The 21,766-nt window shown below is 51.1% G+C and overlaps 2 protein-coding genes across 3 annotated transcripts in view; one reads left to right on the top strand and one right to left on the bottom strand.

Annotated features, from left to right (window-relative positions):
• Positions 1-1,679, top strand: part of Arrb1 (arrestin beta 1) — a 77,860-nt gene extending 76,181 nt beyond the window's left edge. For both annotated transcript variants that reach the window (XM_077796875.1, XM_077796874.1), the window contains one exon: positions 1,286-1,679. In XM_077796875.1, the coding sequence (XP_077653001.1) occupies positions 1,286-1,397 (112 nt within the window). In that variant the 3' untranslated portion in view covers positions 1,398-1,679. The remainder of the gene's footprint in view (positions 1-1,285) is intronic.
• Positions 1,680-19,156: 17,477 nt separating this feature from the next.
• Tpbgl (trophoblast glycoprotein like) lies at positions 19,157-20,326 on the bottom strand. The gene has a single exon (XM_026387256.2). It carries the CDS (start codon positions 20,324-20,326, stop codon positions 19,157-19,159), a length of 1,170 nt encoding a protein of 389 aa, XP_026243041.2.
• Between the last annotated feature and the right edge of the window lie 1,440 nt (positions 20,327-21,766).

Raw genomic sequence — 21,766 nt, 5'->3', positions numbered from 1 at the left:
GGATGTTTGGGGGGCGGGCCAGGGGGCGGGGTGGAGGGTCATTTGCATATATGCTTATTAACCCTTGAGGATCAGCTGGTCTAACCCTGTCTGCTGAGAGCCGCCTCTGCTCGCCTCTTCAGCAACCCGCTTGCCTGCATGTGACTTGAAGGACCCTCCGTGCCTGTTCCTCTTCCTCCTGCCTTGGTGGGGTCTGTCTTCCTCCCTCGTCCTTGCACGTCCGTCCGTCCGTCCGTCCATCCACAGCGCCTGCTGGCCTCACAGGGCTGGTCAGGGCCCTGGGCTTGGCTCTCCTCTCGGCTCTCACCAACTCATGGAGGCAGGCTGAGGGGTGGGGAAGGGTCTGGGTCCCGTTGCATCTGACTCCTAAGGACCCACCAGTGCAGATTTCCCTGCAGTGAAAGGCCTTGGTGGCACCGGACAGTGGCTGGCGGGGGAGGACCTGGGCCTGCTGCACGAATCATCTCCAGGGCCAAGCAGCTTTCTTGCTCCAGCTGCAAAAGCCACCCTCCCTTGTACCCCAGGAGAAATGTGGGATATGGGGACTCCAGCATACCTTGCGGATGACCCATGTGTGGCTGGCTCCATGGGGCAGGGGACATTTTGTGGGTCCCTACCTGGTCTTAAGTGGCTGGCTTTTATGCCAGAAAGGAAGCAGCCCTTAGTCCTGCACCCTGCTCAGGTACCCCTTCCCCTACCCCCCTTCCTCAGCCCCTATGTAGATTTGCTAGCTCCCCTATCCCAGTCCCTCTCCTACCCAGAATCCCTGACGGCAGCATGTGAGTGACACTTTTCTGGAGAAAGGGCCTTTGTGGCTTTCTCTCCATTAAGCCAGCCCCACTGCTCTCTGGAATGCTACCTAGGGGTAGTTTTTTGGGTGAGTGGGTGGGTTTCTTGGGCTTGCTCTTGAGGGATTCATAATACACTGTGAGGATGTGGTGGTCTGGCCTATCATGGTGGGATGATTTCTACCTCTGCCACAGAACCCCACTACTCCCTGTATTTGACATGCCTCCACCCCCTCCAGAGTTAGGGTCCTTTCCTAGGCCTTAGGCACAAGAGTCAAATTCGTGACCCCCCTGGCACTTTTCAATTTCTCCAAGTCCAGTTGTGACTATCCCCAGAGCCTTTCTGCCCCAGGTTGGCCCCAGAGGCCAGAGACCTTGGGGAGTGTGGTTCTGTCCTGGGTCCCTCTGTGTCACATGTGGTCAAGCCTGTGGATATGACCTCTCTCCTTCTCCCTGCCCTTGCTAGCATGCCACGTTGTCCTTGTTTCTCCCTGCAGCGATGACGACATTGTGTTTGAGGACTTTGCTCGCCAGAGACTGAAAGGCCTGAAGGACGACAAGGAGGAAGAGGAGGATGGCACCGGTTCTCCACACCTCAACAACAGATAGACTGGCGGCCCGTGCCCAGCAGCTCCGGGCCGCTCTCTTGCACTAGGATGCTTACTTGTCTTCTTCCTGTTCTGGTTTCCCTCCCCTTTGTTCTTCCAATTTCAACTAGGGGACCCCAAGTGGTCTTCCTGGTCACGGTGATGAACCTCTGGCCTCAGGATTGGCCCCACATCACCATGCCAACAGTGCACCACCTTCACCTCTCTGCGGTCACCGCTCCACCCACCCTCTTTTCATGCTCATTCCCACAAAGGCCACCACAGCCCTGGCCTTGGGATTGGGCTTGAGATGGGGAGTGGGAAGGGCAGGGTGGGGCTGGAGGGGCTCTGTTGTGGTGGGTGTGAGGGCTCGGAGGAGTGGGCATGAGGGCTCAAGACACATGAGAAGATGTCCCCAGTTCTACCTGGTAATGGTTCTGGCAGCTAAAAGATGACTATATTGAAGGCCACCCCCTCCCAACTGGAGGGGCAGAACCATGGAGAGATTCTCAATGCCTTTTTGCAGTTTGGACCCACCAAAGACCTCTCCCCCTCCACCTTTCTCCTTGTCCTGTGTCCCTGTGTCTGATAGTGGCATTGGTGAAGCTCGTGAGCTCATAGACCCAGGAGTGGAGAAAAGGAACGAAATGACTTCCTTACCAGCAGACACCTAGATGGAGGCAAGCCGTGTCAACTAGCCAGTTTTCTTTGGGACTTGCCAGGATGAGCACCTTAGCTGCCTTGTGTTGTGGTGGTGATGGGGGGACTGGGTTCTCACATGCACAAAGGTGGGGCTCTTCAAGCACCAGCCCCTGCAGAGGGAGTTTCTGATGGGGCTTGCAGAGGTGGGCAGAGGTGGGAAGTTGAGCCTCCCCTTCTCCCTTCCTTCGCAGACTTAAGACTTTTTTATCACCAGGATCAAGGTGGGAGGTCCAGGGACAGCTGGGGCCACCAGCGTCCCCCTCTTTCTCCCTGTAGTCTTCCATGACTAGGCTGGGTTGGCCCTACAGGTGGGGAGAGTGGCCACTGTCAAAGGCAGTCCTTCCCCAGAAGGTAGCAGGCTCTATCAAGATGCCTTCCTGCAAAGGGAAAGAGGCTGTGCTTCTTTCCTTGGGGAATGGAGACCCTAGTAGTTCCCAGTGTCAAAGGTACCTAATACCCATTGGCTGTTGTTGGTGTGATTGAGAACTGGGGCCTTTCCCAGGGCAATGGGGCAGACATAGTGATAAGTGGCAAGTATTGAAAGGTATCCTTGTCTGGTCTTTAATGCTAACTTGCTGTATGATCTTAGGCAAGTTTCTTCCCCTCTCTGGGCCTCAGTTCCCCACTGGAAAACCCAGGGACTTCTGGCTTTGAAAATTTGTGAACATTTGAGCTCTGGTCTGCTGGGTGGAGCCAGGGCTGCTTCCTGTTCCATTGGCTTCTAGAGGGGATTCACAGACCTCAGAAGCAGCAGGACCCAAGAGAGCTTCTGTCCAAACTCTGGGCCTAGAAAGACCCTTTTTGGGCTCCCGGGGTGTCACCTGATGTCAAGCCTTGACCATAGCCTGCATGAACTGCTCTGCCCTAAGGCCTGGGTTTGCTGAGACTTGATGGGGGGCTTGTGATAGGTTCTGCAGGGCTTCACAGCCCCCGAAGGGGCAACATGAGATTTACCAGGCAAATATACTAATTAGCAGAACAAGGGGGATTTCTTCTCAATTTCTGCTTACTTCTGTCTTGGTCCCATATTTTCCTGAAAAGGGAGACAACACGACTTTTTATACAAGTTGGATCCCAACTCTTTCCAACCCAGCACCTCTGGGGATGAGCTGCACAAACCTTTCCCCATGGTGAAATGACAGTCACCAGCCTGGCCCCATGCCTGCTAAATCTCATGAATGCTCAATCTTCCCAGGTCAGAACCAGGTCAACTGGGGGCAGTCACATTATCCAGGCCAGTCCCATGGTCCTAGCAGCAGGTACCCCAGGCATCCAGCCCCTGCTGGAACTGGGTCGCTGTGGAGCTGGACGCACAGAGCATGTACCCTTCAGTGTCTTCCTCTGAAACTTGGGGCTGGTACAAGACCCTTTAGCATTGGAGGTAACTTCTCCCCTCAAATATCTTTTCCCCCATCCCTAACATGCACACAGAAATTTTGTCAGGCTGGTTTTTGAAGCTTCCTGCTTTTCAAAATCACACTGGTAGGGATTTTTCCAGTATTAATTGAAATTTCTCCAGCTGCAGGGGAGTACCAGGGCACTATCTTTTTGCTCTTTGAGCCAGGACTGCACAAGGACAATGGTAAAGTGTAGTTGAATTCAGCTTCACCATTCTTTGCTGACAGTTTCTGTGCTCTATGCCCAGCCTTGGTGGCACAGAGATGGGTCTATCCCAGTCTCTGTTCCTGGTCAGGGGAAAGTCACAAAGGCATTGCATCCAGGGCTGGTTCATATAACTCACTTGATGTGAGTTAGAATACAGTGCCCTGCCAGAGGGACTCAGACCACAGCAGAATGCACAGGCCTGTGAGTGTCACACAGGTTGGATTTGGTTCCACGTGCCTATTGGCCAGGTGCCCCTCTACTCAGCTTTGTGCTGCAGCCCTGAGAGACACAGGCCAAAGCATTTCTGTGGTCTCTTCTTGAAGAGGAGGACCCATATCATCTTTCCAGGTTTCTGGTCAGCTCCAGGCACCATCTCTGAACTCAGCACCTAGACATGACCCAGTACTTCTCTGCAGGGCCCCTCTCCACCCTGGAGTCAGCCTGGCCAGGTGACACCTTGGAGTGATAGTGGGGGTGGGGAAGCCTTACTAGGCCCCAGGACCAACCCACAGTACTGGCTCTTGTTATGCCAAGTGTTTGGGGCCTGTGCTTGCCAAGCAGCCCACTTCCCAGTGGGTCATGGGGCTGGCAGGATGATGCCAATCTGGGCAGGAAGGAAGAACTTGGCCTGGGTGAAGCTGCACAAAGCAGAGGGCCAGCTGGGTTTCCTCAGCACCCAGCCCAGAGAGGAGTTCAATCTTGGGAAGACAAGGACTGAGTCCTTTGGCTGGACCCCAGGGCCTTCTCAGCCTCGAAGCCCAGATAAGCTAGAGTGGGCTTGCCCTGGTTCTGGTCCAGCTGGCTCCCACTCGGTGCAGTGGAAGCAATGCCAGGGCTGAACAGTGCCCAGGGCTGCTTCTCAGGCCTGGCTGTCACCAACCAGTTGGGTTGCCTTGAGCAAGTCCCACACCTTCAGTCTCAGCTTCCCTAACTAAAATGGTACAGAACTTCCTTCCCTGCCTGACTTAGGAAATGGCTGTGAGATGAAAACCAGTGGCCCACACTCTATAAGTTGCAAACAGCCACCAGGTGTGTGACCTGCAACTTCAAGAGCACGACCCAAGGTCACACAGGAAGTTAACTGTGCGCCAACCCACCTCCCGCTGGTCTTCATCTCTGGCCCTGCTTCTCACTTAACTGTCAACCAGAATGAGAAGCAGCCAATTTGGCCTTGGTGACCCAGCTGAGAGAGAAATGCAGACACTATTTGGAAACACCATGATCACCGACACGCAACCAAGACAGAAAAGATGTGCATGTTTTCAGTGATTGGGGAACAGGGGGGTTCTTGGACCCTTCCAGGCCTGTAGTCCCCGACATCTCCCACCTCTCACACCCCACAGAGGTCAAGAAGGCTTGGTACGGAACCCACCATTGCTCTGTAAAAGAAATCCAAGGGTGAGGGGAAATAGAAATTGCCTACTCCTGGCCCTCAAAGTAAAAGGCCCCATTCAGGATCAACAGAGCTTCCTGGTGACACTTGAGAGGGCCCTGGGCCCAGGGAAAGCCCAGATCTCTTGCCCTGAGCCCTGAGCCCCTGCTGATCCTCTCCCAGTGGTTTCAGCAGCCCAGAGAGGCAGCTTGCCTCCTGCCAGTGCCAAGGGTCTGGCCATGCCCTACCCATCCAATCTTGAACTCTTTTAGGGTCCAATCTTGAACTCCTACAGGGTCTCATGGATGCAGGCCTATGCCTGTCCTGATATTTTTCTTTTTAAAATCAATAGGGACCAAAAGAGTCCCCACTCCTCCCTCATACAGCCTGCCTGGAGCAAGCAGCGCCGTCTCCTTTCCCTCCCTCCTGGACTGAAGAAGCCCCGCTGTGGGGCAGACCCCACCTGGCTGCTCCTGCAGGCTCACTGCACAGTAGTGAGAGGCCATGTGGAAGGGGGTGCACGCTCCCCCAACATTCTCTCCCAACTTGTCACCCCAAAATGGAAATCAAAGCACAGGTCCCTGGGACCCATGATCCGTAGACACACTGATAGTGGCTTTCCAGCCAGTTCCACAGGGTACCGTGGAACTCCCACCAGGCCTCGTCAGCAGCTCTACGGGAGGAAGGTGGGGGCAAAGGCTGAGTCTCTAGCCCTCCCCACTTCCCACTTCACCAGAACAACTCTGCTTTTATCTCTCTTGCCTGTTGTGGTTTCACTTTAAAAAATTTTTGTTTTGAAGAAAAACTTCAAACCACCATTCTGAGGTTTGATCTTAGACCAGCAAGCACAGAGTCTATCCTTGCTTTTCATGTTGGCATGGCTCGGGCTTTCCAATACAAAGTGTCTTCATATTGGAGCTTGGGTCCCAGACCAAGGCCCAAGTGTATGCTTACACACACGGGTGCACGCGCAGACACATTTCATGTTTTGTTTTGTTTTTTAACCAACCCACCCCGAAGCTCTGGCCTGGGTTTGACTTGGGCAGGGGCTGGTGATCAGAAAGGTTAGGGCTTAACCTAGGCCACATGGGAGACCATGGAGCAAGGGAACAGGCCCAGTCCCCACCCAGGACTCTGTCTCCACCTCTGTGTGACACCCTACTTCCCAGCCCAGGCCCTCAGGCTGTCAGGAGGATCAGGGTGACCGGAGAAGGAGAATCTAGAGCCAGGTTCAACTACATACAGTGAGGGAGATGGACACCCAGGTTCTCACAAAGGCATACTGAACGAGGACTTTATGACAAAAGTCTCTTCCCTGAGGCCAGGAGTCCCCCAGAGACCTTTCAAGCACCAAGTTTCCTTGAGTAATTCCAATAGGATTCTATTACCACAATTGTGACCAACCAAGCATGTGGACAACAGGAGATTTTGTGCCCCAAAAGAGGCTGGCCCCCTCAGGAGGTCGCCTGAATTCTTTCTCTGCCTACCTGCCCCTCTGCCCAGGCCCCTCGTGGGCACTCAATAGCAGGTGGGTACTTTTGGACCAGCCCTTGGCACAAAATCCCACCTCCCAGGACATTCTAGATGTGAATGTGAAGCTCAGGGCACTGCAAGCCACATGGCATGGGAGAAAGAGCGTGCCATCGGATACTTTATGTTCAACCTGTGCCCTTGGAGACCCTGCTGGCCTCAGTTTCTACATGTGTAAAATGGGGCCAGTACCAGGTTGTGCTCACCTTCATAGGGATTATTGCAAGGGCCACAGGGAGGCGTGTAGGCGAGGAGGTAGTATGAAATGGCAGCATATGAGAGGTGCCTTACAAACTTGGGGTGAGGTCCTGTCCTGGGTGGCCGATCTGCAGAGCCCCCAGGGAACAGGTGCAGAATGTACTGTCCCCCTGGGCAGCTGTGCTCAGCAGTGAGGTCTGGTCACAGATGCTCTGGGACTACCTCTTCCTATGAGCGAGCCTGTGAGTCCTGGGCTGGTGGAGGACGGGTGGCTGGGTGGGTCTCCAGGCCTGTGGCCCTTCTGTGAAGTGACTGTCGGTTATTCTGTGGCCCTCTCACTCCTGGACCCCCTCCAGGTGAATCGGCTGCACCTGTGGCATTCCTTAGTTCGTCAGATAAGTTATTCCAGTTTATTCAACTCCAACAGAACAAATGAACAAGAGAACCACAAGGAGGAGGCCAATAAAGGTCTTTTGTGACAGAAGATGCTGCTGTCCTTTTATTTCTGTCTCCTAAGCCCCTGGCAGGACAGAGAGCAGGAAGTGCTGTCCTGCTGCCCTGCTGCCCCGGATAAGGTTTGCTGCCTTCTTCCCTTGTCTGGCCCCAACTCCAACCTGGTCCTTATAGCCCTTCTGCTGCCAAGAACTTCCTTCCTGTCCAGTCCTGCCATTGTCCAGCATGGGAGAAGCTGCTGAGCCTCTGATCCCTCTCAGAACCCACGGGATGCCATGGCCCTTGGGTGAGACCCTTCTTCTATCTTTAACTCCACTGCGCTCATTTGGAGTCAGTCCTAAGCCCTGCCTTAGCTCCGGCTCTTGTTCTTTTCCCATCTCTTGTTCTTCCTGGACTTCTTCCTGAGGTAACTTCAGGTTTGGAAGCCTTCCCTGCCACCTAGGCTAACAGAACGCATGGAGAAGTAGGGATCTAGGTGAGGAAGAGTTCACATTTTTTCCTGGTACTGAGGATTAAACCCAAAGGTGCTAAATGAGCCACCTCCCCAGCCCTTCTTATTTTTCATTTTGAGAAAGGGACAGGGCCTCATTAAGTTGCTGAGGCTGCCCTCGATCCTCCTGAGTTGCTGGGATTACAAGCATGTGCCATCATGCCCAGCAGGCCGATCGCCTCTTGACACAACCATAACAACAAAATCAACATTGTATAGAGGATTATAACAGGATCCAGAGTCTACACAATATAACTTTCACAATGTCCAGAACACAACCTGAAATTACTCAACATACAAGGAACCAGGAAACTAGTGACAGAAAACTAGCCTCCATCAGCCGATGCCAACTTAGGACTTAGAATTCTGTTTCAAATTAACACAAAAGACTTTGAAGTGGCAATTATAACTTGAAATGGATGGGACAATCATTGTTTACAGCAGAGAGATGAAAACGTAAAAAAAATATATAGAAATTTTAGAATTGAAAAATGTAATATCTGAAATAAAATATTTACTGGATGGATTCATAGCAAAATGGAAGTGGTAGAGAAAAGATTTAATGACCTTGAGATAGATCAATAGATGTTATATCTGGAAAAAAAAAAAAGAAAAAAAGTTGAAAAAATGAACAGAGCCTCAGGGACCTGTGGAACACCACCTTAGGGTCTGAGATTCATGTCATTTGACTCCAGAAAAAAGGAAAAAGAGACTGTTGAGGAAATAATGGCAAAATTGGGGAAAGACACAGATTCACATATTCAAGAAGCTAAACGTTAAACCCTAAGCAAGTTAAACTCAAAGAAAACCACACAGATACCTATGATAAAATTGCATATAATGAAATCAAAGATAAATAAAAACAAAAAAAATCCTAGAGAAAATAACACATTCTTGTATGTCTTTCCATTCAAAGAATTGCCACCAGAATTCTCAATTAAAAACACAGGAGCCAGAAGGATGTGTTGTGAAATAGGTTCAAAGTGGTAAAAGAAAAGAATTTTCAACTTATAAATATCCTTCAAGGCGAATGCAAAATATGGAGTTTCTTTTTCTTTGTTTTCTTTTTTTCTCCCTGCCTCACCCTCACCCAGTGCTGGGATTGAACCTAGGACCTTAGTTCATGCTAGATCTACCACTGAGCTAGACCTTCCTCCCGTACGGATTATCAGTGAAGGAAAACTAAGAAATTGTCACCAGCAGACCAACTCTAAAAAAGAATCCTAAAAAAAATTATTTAGGTTGAGCCAATCATGGTGGCACACACCTATATTCCCAGCTACTGCAGAGGCTGAGGCAGGAGGATTCCCGGTTTGAGGCCAGCCTCAGCAATTTAGTGAGTCCCTGTCAAAAATCAAAAGGGATGGGGATATAGTTCAGAGTTAGAACTGTTGCCTAGCTTGTGTAGAACCTGGGTTCAATCCCCAGTACTGAAAAGAAAAATTAGGTTGAAAGAAATTTATGCCAGAGATAAACCCAGATCTTCAGGAATTAAGAGCACAGAGATGGTAACTATTTGAGTAAAAATAAAAAATATGTATGACTATTGAAAGGAAAAACTATAAAACTTTTGATGGGGGCTTATCAATGTTGATAAATAGAAATATATATGACAACTATAAGAGACAATACATAAAATATATATGGCAACTAGAATGTGAAGATAAAGAGATTTATTTGGTTCATAAGTTTTCTATATTATGCTTGAAATGGTACAATACTAACCCTAAGTAGACCATGAAAGGTTGCATATGTACATTGTGATCCCTAGAGCAACAACAACAAAAAAATAGAGCCAAAAATACAAATTAAAATAGAAAAAAAAACAGACTAAAAATTATTCAAATGCTCTCTTTAAAAAAGGCGGGAAAGCCAAGACAACAACAAAAATAAACAGATTGGAAAAACAGAAAAATAAAGATGGTAGGCTGTTATGCTCTGGAGGTGAGGTGTCCCCCAAAAGCTCATGTGTGAGACAATGCAAGATGGTTCAGAGAAGAAATGATTGGGTTACAAGAGCCTCAGCTCAGCCAGTGAATTAATCATCTGATGGGATTAATTGAGTGGTAACTGAAGGCTGGTGGCGTGTGGCTGGAGGAGGTGCGTCCCTGGGGGGAGGTGTGTCCCTGGGGGGAGGCTTTGGGGTATATATTTGTATCTGGCTAGTGGAGTCTCTCTCTTTGCTTTCTGATCATCATGTGAGCTGTTTCCCTCTGCCACACTCTTCTGCCATAATGTTCAGCCTCATCTTGATCCCTGAGGAGTGGAGTTAGCTGTCTGTGGACTGAGATACTCTGAAACCAGGAGCCCTCAAATAAACTTCCTCCTCTACAGTTGTTCTGGTCGGGTCCTTTAGTCTCAGCAGAGAAAAAGCTGACTAAAACATAGTAAAACCAACCATATCAATAACTACATTAAATGAAAACGGTCTAAATACAATAATTAAAGAACAGAGACTGCCAGATTGAATTGAAAACATGATCTAACTATATGTTGTCCACAAGAAACCCACTTTAAATGTAAGACAGGTTGATCGCAAAAGGATGGAGAAGATCTACGATACAAAAAAACAATCAAAAGAAAGTTGAAAAGCCCAAGTTAATATCTGGCATAGTAGACTTCAAAACAAGGGATAAAGAAGGACAGACATAATAATAAAAGTGTCTTACCAAGAGGACATAATAATACTAAAAGTAGAGGCATCTGATCATGATGCTTCCAAATACATGAAGCCCAAGGTGGTAGAACTGAGAGCAGAAATCTACAAACCTGGAACGATCCTGTCTTGGTAACTACTAGAGTAAGGGGAGGAAATGTTGCTGAGCACACAGACTTGAGCATCCATATCAGTTAATTTGACCTAACTGACATTATAGGATATTTTACCTCAAAACAATAGAACATGCATTCATTTCAAGTGCACAGTAATTAACTATTCATCAAGAAGGACCATCTTGGGCTGGGGATGTGGCTCAAGCGGTAAGGCGCTCACCTGGCATGCGTGGGGCACTGGGTTCGATCCTCAGCACCACATTAAAAAAAATAAAAATAAAAATGAAGATGTTTGAAGATGTTGTGTCCACCAAAAACTGAAAATAAGTATTAAAAGTTCTCTCTCTATATATATTCTCTCTCTCTCTTAAAAAAAAAAGAAGGACCATCTTCTGAGCTTTTCAACAAAACCTTAACAAAGCAAAAGAAACTTAAGTTACAAAAGCAGATTCTCTGATCACACCAGAAATAAACTAGAAATTAAAAACTGAAAGGTATCTGGAAAGTTTGTCCATATTTGGAAATCAAGCAACAATTTTAAATGGGCCCAGTAGAAAATCACAAGGAAATTTAGAACAAATATTAGAATTAACTGAAAATTGAAAATAAGCATTCAGATTTAGGAAATGTAGCTGAAAATAGTGATTATCTCAATATATGCAGAGAAGGGCATCTGACAAAATTCAGTATCGATTCATGATCACAAAAACCTCTTAACCTGACAAAGGACATCTGTGAAAACACTCCAGCCAAAATCACAGCTAATGCTGAGAGAACGAGTGCTTGTCCTTTAAGGTAGGGACTAGGCCAGAAGGATCACCCACCACTCCTTCCCAACATCAGACTGGAGGTCTCGCCAGTGCAGAAGGAAGCACAAGATTCAAAGGGAAGACTGATTGTAAAGGAGGAAAGATTGTCTCTATTCACAGACAACTCCACTATCTCATTAAAAATACCAAGAAATCTAAAAAAAAAAAAAAAAAAAAAAAGGGCAGGGGAGTGATTTTTGGAGGCTGATAGAACTATTCCCTATCTTAGTCATCAAAACTCACAGAACTGCCTGCTGTGGCAGCTTACACTTGTAATCCCAGTGACTTAGGAGGCTGAGGCAGGAGGATCATGAGTTCAAAGCCAGCCTCAGCAACTTAGCAAGACCCTGTCTCAAAATAAAACTTAAAAAGAGGCTGGGGATATGGCTCAGTGGTTAGGTGCTCCAGGGTTCAATCTCACGTACCAAAAAAAAAAAAAAAAAAAAAAAAAAAAAAATCCCTCATAGAACTGCATGCCAAAATGTAGATTTTTATGCTGTACAAATTTCAATAAATAAGGAACAGAGAAAGAAACTGAACAACATAGAGTTCGCAGCTGTGAAGAGTATTTATAGAGCATGCGCCACTTGCTGGCTCTTGTGCTGGGACCTAAAGATGATAAGATAGATAGATCAGACAATCCTTTCCTTCAAATTGCTCACAAATTCACTGGAACAAGGAACAAGGATGAAGGTTTAGATTTGCTGGTGAGGGTGACTGCAAATGGGACCCTGCGCTCACAGCATGCTTCCTACGGGAAGTAACGCTAGGACTGTTTTGAGAGGATGATAAGGAGGTAGTAGGTAGGTGAGGGGGGCTATGAACATTTCAGGTAGAAGGGCAGCTCCTGGGGAACCTCTAAGGGTGAGACAACCTGGGACCTCTAGGAAACTGTAAGGGCTTTGTGTAGTTGGGGTAAAGGGAACTGGAGGAGTTTGCAGGAAATTGGACCTGAGGGAGGGGGTTACAGAAAAATCAATCCAAAGGGCTTGGCTTATATCCAAAAGAGAGGGGGAGGGGTTTTAGGCAGGGCAGTGACAGGATTAGATTCATGCATTTCCAGGATCTGTAGGATTGAAGAAGCCGCAGGCAGGGGGATCAGGGAGCAAACTAGTCGTGAGATCCACAAAAGAGATGCAGAGGCTGGGGGTGGGGTGGGGTGGTGAATTTAGAAGAAGGACAGATTGGAAAGGTGTTTGGAGATAGAATGGTGAGAACTTGCCTTCTACCCAACTTTGGAGCATTTGGTCTCAGCACCTTCACACTGACCACTTCTGCCTGAATTGATTTTTCCTAGGCTTTTGACATAACAGGTTCCTTTTCCATTCTTTAGGGTAGGTTGCCTTCTCAGAGGGTCTTCCTCCCATTCAGAGGAGACCCTTCCCTGTCACTCTCATTTTGCCCTGCTTATTTCTCTCATAAGAAGGATCTTGCTTATTCATTTACTTGTTTACTGTCCAAGAGCCTGACTCTGGCCAAGTGACCTTGAACAAGTTGTCCATACGCCTTGGTTTCTTCATCTGTAAAGTAGGAATAATAATACCCACTTCACAGAATTGTCATCAGGGTAAAATGGATTAATACAAGTAAAGTGCCTAGAACCCCATTTTGCCCTGGGGATTGAACTCAAGGAGCTGCACCACTGAGCTACATATCTAACCCTTTTAATATTTTATTTTGAGACAGGGTTTCATTAAATTGCCCAGGCTAGCTTCAAATTTGCCATCCTCCTGCCTCAGCCTCTCAAGTTACTAGGATTATAGGCATGCGCCGTTGCTCCCAGCTTACCAATTTCTACATAAATGTTAGTTATTACTATTAATGTATCCTAAGGGAAGTGACTTTTGTCAGTTTTCTTCAAAATTGTATACCCAGCTTTTTCCTAGCACGGTTCATGGAGCATGAAAAGTATTTCATGAATGATTGCCTAAATGAAGGAACTTTCCCATGGCCACCAGCAGATGGCGCAAGTATGCAAAGAAAAGTAGGAGCTGGCTCCGCTCGGACTCAGATTCGCCGACAGATGTCGCGGCAGTTTCCAGAAGAGAGGAATTCAGGTTAAGTCAGTGGCAGATGCTGTCCACACAGAACCCTGGACAAATATTCCAGACGCCGGCCTGAACTCTGTAAGAGTATTAAAAAGCCCAAGTGAAGAGTTTAAGGCTAAAAGATGTTTTGCAAGATTGCATATTCTGAAACTGCATATTTTTTGTTGACTCACTTTGCTTAGTTTTATTTTGTAGTACTGGGGATTGAACCCAGGAGTTCTCTACCACTGAGCTGCATCCTCAGCTTTTTTTAAATTTTGAGACAGGGTCTTGCCAAGTTTCTGAGCTGGCCTCAAACTTATGAACCTCCTGCCTCAGCCTCCCAAGTTGCTGGGATTACAAATATGGGCCACTGCACCAGCTTCTTTGCTTACTCACTTTGTAGAACAGTAATCAGGAACAGCCACCCAGGCATCTTCTACCATTATAACCTCAGTTTAACGAAGGGGAGAGAGTGAGAGTTAAAAGAAAAGTAAACCTTCAGAGCAGAAAGGGTGGCCTCCCAGTGCCCAGCATGGTGCCTCTCCCCCTTTTATTTTTGTGGAACAGGGATCAAGGGAGTCCCACAAATCTTCTCTGTGCACAGGATTAGGGAATCTAAAAGTGAGCCAGCCCAGTCCCTGTCCTGGGGGAAGCTTATGACCTGGAGCAGACAAGGGACAAGAAAACTAGTCAGTACAAATAAAGGTCTGGAAAAGGGCAAGCTCAGGAAAGCTGAGGGGACCCTTGCCCAGTCTGAATGCTTCCTGTGCCGGAAAGAGGGTACCATGTGAGTCAGGGCACAGCACAGGGATTGTTACTAAGATTGCATGATCTGGTGTGGCTGGAAAATAGGGTCAAGGAAGAGGGTATGTTGGTCACATAGTGCTCGGAGACTTTCTGGCCTAGCAGTCTAGCATTTTCTCTTTCCCCTTCTAAGTCTTATCAAAAGTCACTGGTGTCCAGGACCACTAGTCTGTGAAGCCCTAGTTTATTCTTGTCCCCACATAATTTCTTCCAGTTGTCCCTTTCATGCTAAAGTGTGCCCATTTGGTCACTTTACTTAGGGGTCTCCCTGGGCCCCCTCAGCTTCCTGGGATCTGGTTCGTCCACATAAACCTCATGCTCAGCCACGCTCAGCAGAGAGGAGAGACTGAGGAGAAATGGGCTGAATGCATGGGGACCTCAGAGCTTAGGAATCCCAACCAAGCCCCTTTCTGCCTTGGGGAGGGTGGACTGCCCCTGGCTGGAGCAGGACTACTGAAGCCTGTGAGAAGCTGCACTGGTGAGTTTGTCCTGCTTCACTGTTACTTTGTTTTTACCTCCTCAGCCCAGTAGGACCCAGGTCTGGCTGCTGGAGGCAGTCACTATAGTGTGGAGATCCTCTGTTAGGAAGTGGGGTGGCCCTGCCAGGCACTCAGAGCAAAGCAGGGATAGCCCCGGAGGCATCCTGGGCCCTGGATCTGCTCCCAACCACTGGGTAACCTCGCTGGCTCCTGTGCTCTCTGAGCCTCAGTTTCCCCACCATCCGAGGAAGGGCTGGTTTAGGTGGTTGGAGAGAGGCTGGAGGACTCCTGGTAAATGGCCCTGAGGCGCCACTGAGGGAAGAGGATGGGTCAGTGAGGCAGGGGTGAGGGGTGGAGGAGGGGCCTCGGAAGGAGACCAAGTGCATTACCACAGGAATATTAACTGCCCCCGTCACTTCGCCCTGTCTGGGAAAGGCCAGGGCCATAAATTAGGGCTGAGAGTCTGCCAGGCAGAGACTTAATGAAGAAGGAGATGGACTTCAGTGAGAGCAGCCAGTGCCTCCAGAGGTCACAAGTCCAGCCTCCGCCTGGACAGAAAGAACCTAGAGCCAGAGAGGGGCAGGTCGTCCAAGGTCAGAGTGCTGGGTTGGACCAGAAAGGCAGCAGCCAGCTCCACATGTTCCCTGGTGCCCAGCACACAGCAGGGCCTCACCAGTATTTCTAACTGACGAGGGACCAAGTGACATGGCAAGGCAGGTGCTGAGCTCGCCCTGAAACCCCGGACTGCAGTTAGGCTAGGCCTGCCCTGGTTCCCACTCCAAGGGGTTGTAGAGGTGAAGGGCCTCTCTGAGAGGTGTTTTTGAAAGGCAGTTTCACGCTGCTTACAGGGTCACAGCACCCGGGAAGTCTGCCGTGTTCAAGGGCTCAGCTGGTTTCGTGTCTGCCACATTCCTGACATTACACCCACACCTTCCCTCTCTCTCTGCCGCTCTCTACCAATCTGCTCTTGAAGGGGACATCCTAGAAGTAGTTGTTTTCCCTTTGCCATTTGGGCCCTGTGGTCCCCAGGCCTCTGCCCACTTCTCATTTCCAACACCTCCAGAACCAGGGCAGTGCCAACCGGACCCCTATCTCGCCTTTCCCCGCAAGGTCTCTTCCCTTATCCCTCCCCCCTTGCCCTTCTGGCCTCCTGTGGGCATGGCTTAGGTCTGGTTCCTCTCTGTGTCTCTGGGGTCCAGCATGAGGCCTGGTCCCAAAACGAATAAGCAGAAGGAAGGAATAACCAAGTAAGAGGCGGGGTCCCTCTCCCCTGCCCACGTCTCACACGTGGCTCCTTCCTGACTTCTCCAAGGGTAGCAGTCCTCTGTGCTTCTTAGTGGAAAATGCAGATCCTTATCTCTCTCTCTCTCTCTCTCTCTCTCTCTCTCTCTCTCTCTCTCTCTCCACACACACACACACCCTTCTACCTATTTGCAGCCAGGGTTTGTTTTCTTCAGTCCTCCAACTGACAAGATCTTTCTGCCTCCAGACCTTTCCACAAGTTGACCCTTCTGATATTTCTGGTTTGCAAACTCCGACTCATCCTTTAAACCTCAGCTCAAATGTGACTTCCCCCAAGACGACTCTGTAAGCTCAGCCTTTCCTCTGAGCCCTCATAGTTTCCTGGGATTTCTTTTTCCCTAGACTTTGATCAAATGTGATTCCTTCCTAGCTTCCCTAGGACTGGCACAGTTGTACTTAGTAAAGGCTGAAGGAATGGCTACTTTTGCAGAGGAGACAAGGCTGGAGAGCCCCAATAACAATCCTATAAAGCCAAAGGCAGATTGCAAAGACGGTGGCAGACCAGAGATAACTTGTAATGGGAACCAGGGACGGCACTAAGGTTGAACATCAACTGGTGTATTGTAGGCACTCTATTGATGCTTAGAAGTTCAATAAAACTAAGTTCTTAGTACTTAGTAGCCTGCTATAGTAGTTCTCATATAAAAGCTTCAAAGGTTTTTGCTGACAATAAACCCACAGCTAATAGCATGATCCTTTATTTGCTAGGTTTTATTGCAGTCTTGGGCCACATCACCAGAGGGCACACCTTTGGTAATGAGGTGATCAGTTAGAGACCCAGTTCTCTAACCTGTTACAGACCATCACTATGTTGTCCTAGGGGACGGTCAGGGCATCTTGTGAAGGTCACTGGCTGATAGGAATACTTCTAAAGGATTTAATACCTTCTTAGGGGAATGACTGGGAGATGTGGTAGGGAACTTGCTGGGACAAGATGAGGAGACTCATGCATGGTCTCCAACTGTGTGCAGAGCTGTCCTGGGTAAGGCATGCTCCCAGCTCCCAGGCAAAACTAGGACTGTCAGAGGGTTTCAGCATACTCCTCTGGGACTGAAAGGGGTGATTCCAAGGAGGGGAAGTCTGCTCCTTGAGACAGCTTAGGAGGCTTCCCACATTACCCTGAGGTCCTTTTCAATGTTTAGAAGGCATATATTCTAGAATATATGCCTGGACCCTGACCAGTGGATGAGATTCTAACATGCCAGAATTCTAGACTTCTGCCCCATGGTTCTAAGTTTCTGTGACTTTGAATGCAAAATAACTCAGTCTGATGACCTTGAGGTGGGAGACAAGCCCCTTTCCTGTCTCTTTTCTCCACATATCTCAGGCGGTCATTTTACCTACACCCCACCTCTAGACTGCTGCTTCTCTCAGCCTCTCTTACCCAGCCAGCCAGGAGGGTGCGGCATGACGCAGGAGTATCAGGAAACCCATCCAAGGGGGTGATTCCAAAGCAGCAGACTCCTCTTCTTCACAGCTGGATTCCTCCTCAAGAGCTTCAGCTGAGGCTAGGGTTGATTAGTCCAAATACACTTTCCTTCATCCTCCAAAGTGAGGGGGAATAAAAGAGGAAGAGGATGTAGAGGAAGTGTAGAATCCCAACCTGGCTGTGGATATCCCCATTTCAGAGCAAAAAAAGCAAACTTGTTTGGAGATCAATGTTATCCCAATGGGAGGTCCCACCTTGGGTCTAGCCTCAACCCTCTATGCACAATCACAGCCCATTTCTTCTTTCACATTCCCAAGGGTCACTGCCCTACTTTAGGGAGGCCCAAAATGCCCTCCCGCATGTCACCTCCCACCCCCATCAATGCCCCAAGGTCAGTAGGAATGACAAAGCACCACTTACAAGAGCACAGAATCTGAGATTATTGCAGACTTTATAGAAAACTGCCCAAGGGAGGTCCAGATTTCTTGGGTGAGGGGTGGGAGGGCAGGTCTCAAGCCAATATATTAAAGGAGGGGGATTTCCTGTGTGCAGAGGCAGCACAGGCCAGCCATTCTGTCTGACCCAGGGAGTGGGAGTCAGGGAGAGGCAGCCCCCTCCCCACTCACCGATTGTGCTTTGGGATCATGCAGAAGGCAGGGCGCTGAGACTCTGACCCCGAACAGGAGAGCTTGTGTCTGGGACAGGAGGCCAGACCCCCATCCTCTTCAGGAAGGCATTCGGGGTGGGGTGGGTGGTAGCAAAGAGTCCCCAGAGGAGAAAAGCCACAGTGGGTGAGAGGCAGCATGGAGGGATCCATAGGCAGCAGCTCCCTTCCCCTCCCAACTCTGGAGCCTCCACGGCCTAGTGGTCCTGGTTCTTGGGTGCCATCATCCCTTCACTCCTTCCTGCACTTTTCTGCAGGAAGGACCAAAGAGCTCATTCTAGGAGAAAAGGGGGTGGCGTATCCCAGGGGTGGATTCCTTGGGCCCTGACCATTGAATGCCAGGGGTGGGTATAAATGCAAGTGATGGGAATCCAGGGAATAGAGAGCCTAAGATTTAGGTAGGGGATAGAAACAGTTGGGTGGAGGGCTGAGAGGTTAAGATTGGGAGTAAGCTCTGAGTATTGGAGGATCAGAGCCCTGGTGTGAAAGGCTGAGGATGGAATCCACCCTAAGGCCAGAATGGGGGTGTGCTTGTCCCTGGAAAGGGAGAGACAGACTGGAAGCGGAGCCCTAAGTCCGGGCCAAGGATTGGGAGGGAATGGCCAACCCATAGGGACCCAATGTTGAAGGTCTCCAAGCTCAATAGAGGGCTTAGAGCTCTAGATTGGGATAAAGGGCTCGAAGTTCACAAAATCCTAATGGAAGTGCGCTGCTTCTGAGACCAGAAGGGAATATGATGGCTCCTGAGCCCTGAGAGGGAGGACAGAGGGCTCTGAGTGGAAGATGGGTCAGTGCAGCCTAGGGTGCAGGGGCCCAAGCAGAGTTTCGGAGTCAGTCTCAGAGCTTTTGGATTGAAGGACAGGGTCTCCAGGAGAGGCCAGAAAGCGGGAGGGACTTTCAGAGCCCGAGGTGGGCGAGTAGTTTCTGGAATTAGATGGGGTGTCTCTTGGCCTTTGGCTGTGGGAACTCTCAGAGGCCAGGGAGAGAGGGTACAGCTTGGAGCTTCTGAGTGGGAGGGATGTCAAGATACAAAGGTCTCCAGCTGGTCTGGAGCAGGTCTCAAGAGATCCAAGCTTGCGGGTGTCTCATCTCCAAGGCTTCAGGCGAGGCAGGGGCAGCCTTCAACCCCCAGGCAGTGAAGCTCAGAGGCCTGAGCCAGGTGAAGTGGCGCGGGAGCCCGCAGGGGCAGACGTGGCAGGTGCGCGACGCGGGTCGGCGTCCTGCTCATAGCGGTAGTGGTAGCCCTCCATCTGGTCCCGGCAGGCCTCGCGCAAGTTGCGCATCCAGCGCTGGATGCCGCGGCGGTTTAGGTAGAGCACCATGAGGAAGATGAGGCCGATGAGTGCCAGCACCAGCCCAAAGAAGACGTAAGAGGCTTCCAGCTCCGGGCCGGTGACATCCACCTCTTCGCCACGACCGTCGGCGTCGCCATCTGCGCAGCGTAGTCGCGCCTCGTCCAGGTCCAGCAAAGGCTGGTCCAGCAGCGCCCTTGGGGTGGCGCAGCGCAGGCGGCGCGCGTCGGGTACGCGCTCTGTGGCGTTGCGCAGCCAGGCCAGCAGGGGGCGCGCAGCGCAACCGCAGCGCAGAGGGTTGTCGGCGAGTAGCAGTCGCGGCTCGGGCAGGCCGCCATCGCGCTCGAGCGCACGCAGCTCGTCGGGGCCCAGGCCGGCCAACGCATTGAGATGCGCGTCCAGCTGCTCGAGGAGCGGCAGGCGCAGCGCGGCGGGCGGCAGGCGGCTCAGCGCGTTGCCCGACAGGCCCAGGAGGCGCAGCTCGGCCAACGGAGCGAGCGCGGCGTCCAGCGCGTCCAGCAGTGAGGGGCCTCCCCGCGCTAGCGCGTGGTTGAGCTGTAGCGAGCGCAGCGCTGGCAGCCCGCGGAAGGCTCCGCTGCCCAGGGCTCGCAGCGGGTTGTGGCTCAGGTCCAGTGCCGCCAGGCTGGGCAGCCCGTCGAAGGCGCCGTCCTCCAGTACTTCGATGTTGTTGTGCGTGAGGCGCAGCGCAGTGAGGAACGGCAGGCGCACGCTGGTCGCCACCGCCTCCTCCCCGTCCGCGTCCCCGCCGGCGAAGGCGGCCGCGCGCAGCACCGTCAGGTTGGCGCCCACGATGGTGAGATTGCGCGCGTCGGGCGGCACATCCCGCGGCGGCTGCCGAAGCTCTGCGCCCGACGCGCAGCGCAACAGCAGCTTGGGGCCACCGAAGCAGTAGCACTGGAAGGGACAGGGCGCGGCGGGTCGGCTCAAGGCCGCCGCCACGAGCAGCAGTCCCGGCAGCAGCGGCCCCCAGAGCCCCGGCTGTCCCGCACGCGGGGCCATCGCGGCCGCCCCGGCATTCAGCGCCCGGGCCGCCGCGCTCACCAGTGAGTTGGGAGCGCCTGGGGGGAACACGGGTGGGGCAAGTCCTTGACCTGGAGCGGCTAGCAGTCTTGGTCGGTCTGTCCGCTGCCTCTAAAGTCCAAGGAATCTTCACTTTCCTCGCTGGGGGTGAGAGGGATCAGGCGGGGAGCAAAGCCCCCCGCCCCTGGTGCCCTCCTTGCCCTGCGCGCCGGCCTCCGACTTCCGCGGCCGTTCTGGGCTCGGAGCCGAGTGGGCAGGGTTTGCCTCCCCCTCCCCGCCTCCTGGCCGCCTCGTCCGCCCCCAGCGTTGTCTCAGGGCCCTCCTAGCCGAGGGAGGCGGGGTGGGAGGCTCTGGAGATTCAGGGTTTCGGCTGCTGCGCTCTCGCTCCCCGCTCGTCAGCCTCAGAGCTGCTGAGAAGTTTGGCTCCCCGAGGCTCTGACTTGCTTCCTCCCTTCCCCCCATCCCCCATTTATAAGCTGGTTCATTCCTCCTCCCTCTTTGGCACGTGTGGGGCGGGGCCGGCTGGGGCGAGCTGTCAGGTGGGTCTTCACTGGCGAGAATGTGGGAAACGGACTTTAGCGCTGCCCCTGCAAGAGGAGGCCGGGATGAAGGGTGGTCTGAAAAAGTTACTCGTTTTCCAACCTCTTCCTCATCTCTTTGATCCGGGAAAGGGGCTGTGCTAGGAGGGAGAGAGACTGGAAAATCCCCAGTCTAGGCCACTGGCTCTGCGACCCCAGTTACATTAGGCACATCTGTGTTCTCACCCTTGCAGGTCCTATACCACCAGCCTTTGTTTGACCCTGTCCCACGCCTTTGGAAAGTCTGTGGCGCCCCAGTCCCATGGCCCCCAACTCTAGCTGCTCTGCCCTCTCCCATCTGGTTCCCTTCAGCAGGCTGGAACCCTCCCAAGCACTCTCCTAGGCACAGGGACAGGATAGATGGAGTGATTCAGTTCTTTGGTTTTCCTCCCTGCCCCAGCACCTGGGCACCCCCAGGACACCATCAGCCTGCCCCTTCTTCAGGCTTCCCCACCTGTCAGTGGTGAATGGAGGTGTGTAGTGGAGGCTCCAGAGGCCAAGAGAATGGATTTTGCAGCATAGAGTGGGGTGTCTGAGGGGACCAGGACTGAGGTGGGGGCTGAGCTGTTTATAGGTTTGTTTTGTTCTGGATTTTACTTATTTATTTATTTTTTTGCAGAACTGGGAAGCTCCAGACTTGATTTAAAGAGACAGGCTCCTGAGAAGGAGCATTCCTGGCCTTAGCATGAATTATTCAGGTTGGAGAAGCTGACATTTGATCTGCAGGCCACTCGAGTATCAGGGAAGCTTGTTGGGAGAGAGCCTCCCCCCCACCCCGCAAGAAACAGTCAGTCAGTCTCTTTCTTTTGAATTGGGAGTGGTTGTTGGGTTGACTTCTCTG

Source organism: Urocitellus parryii, chromosome 4 (genome assembly GCF_045843805.1).
Source record: "Urocitellus parryii isolate mUroPar1 chromosome 4, mUroPar1.hap1, whole genome shotgun sequence".
Classification (NCBI taxonomy): Eukaryota; Metazoa; Chordata; class Mammalia; order Rodentia; family Sciuridae; genus Urocitellus; species Urocitellus parryii.
The sequence above is the reverse complement of the archived record's forward strand: the minus strand, read 5'-3'. Positions and strand labels throughout refer to the sequence as shown.

What these genes read in the sequence shown, in the direction of transcription:
- Tpbgl (XM_026387256.2), bottom strand. Translation starts at nt 20,326, where the DNA reads ATGGCCCCGCGTGCGGGACAGCCGGGGCTCTGGGGGCCGCTGCTGCCG.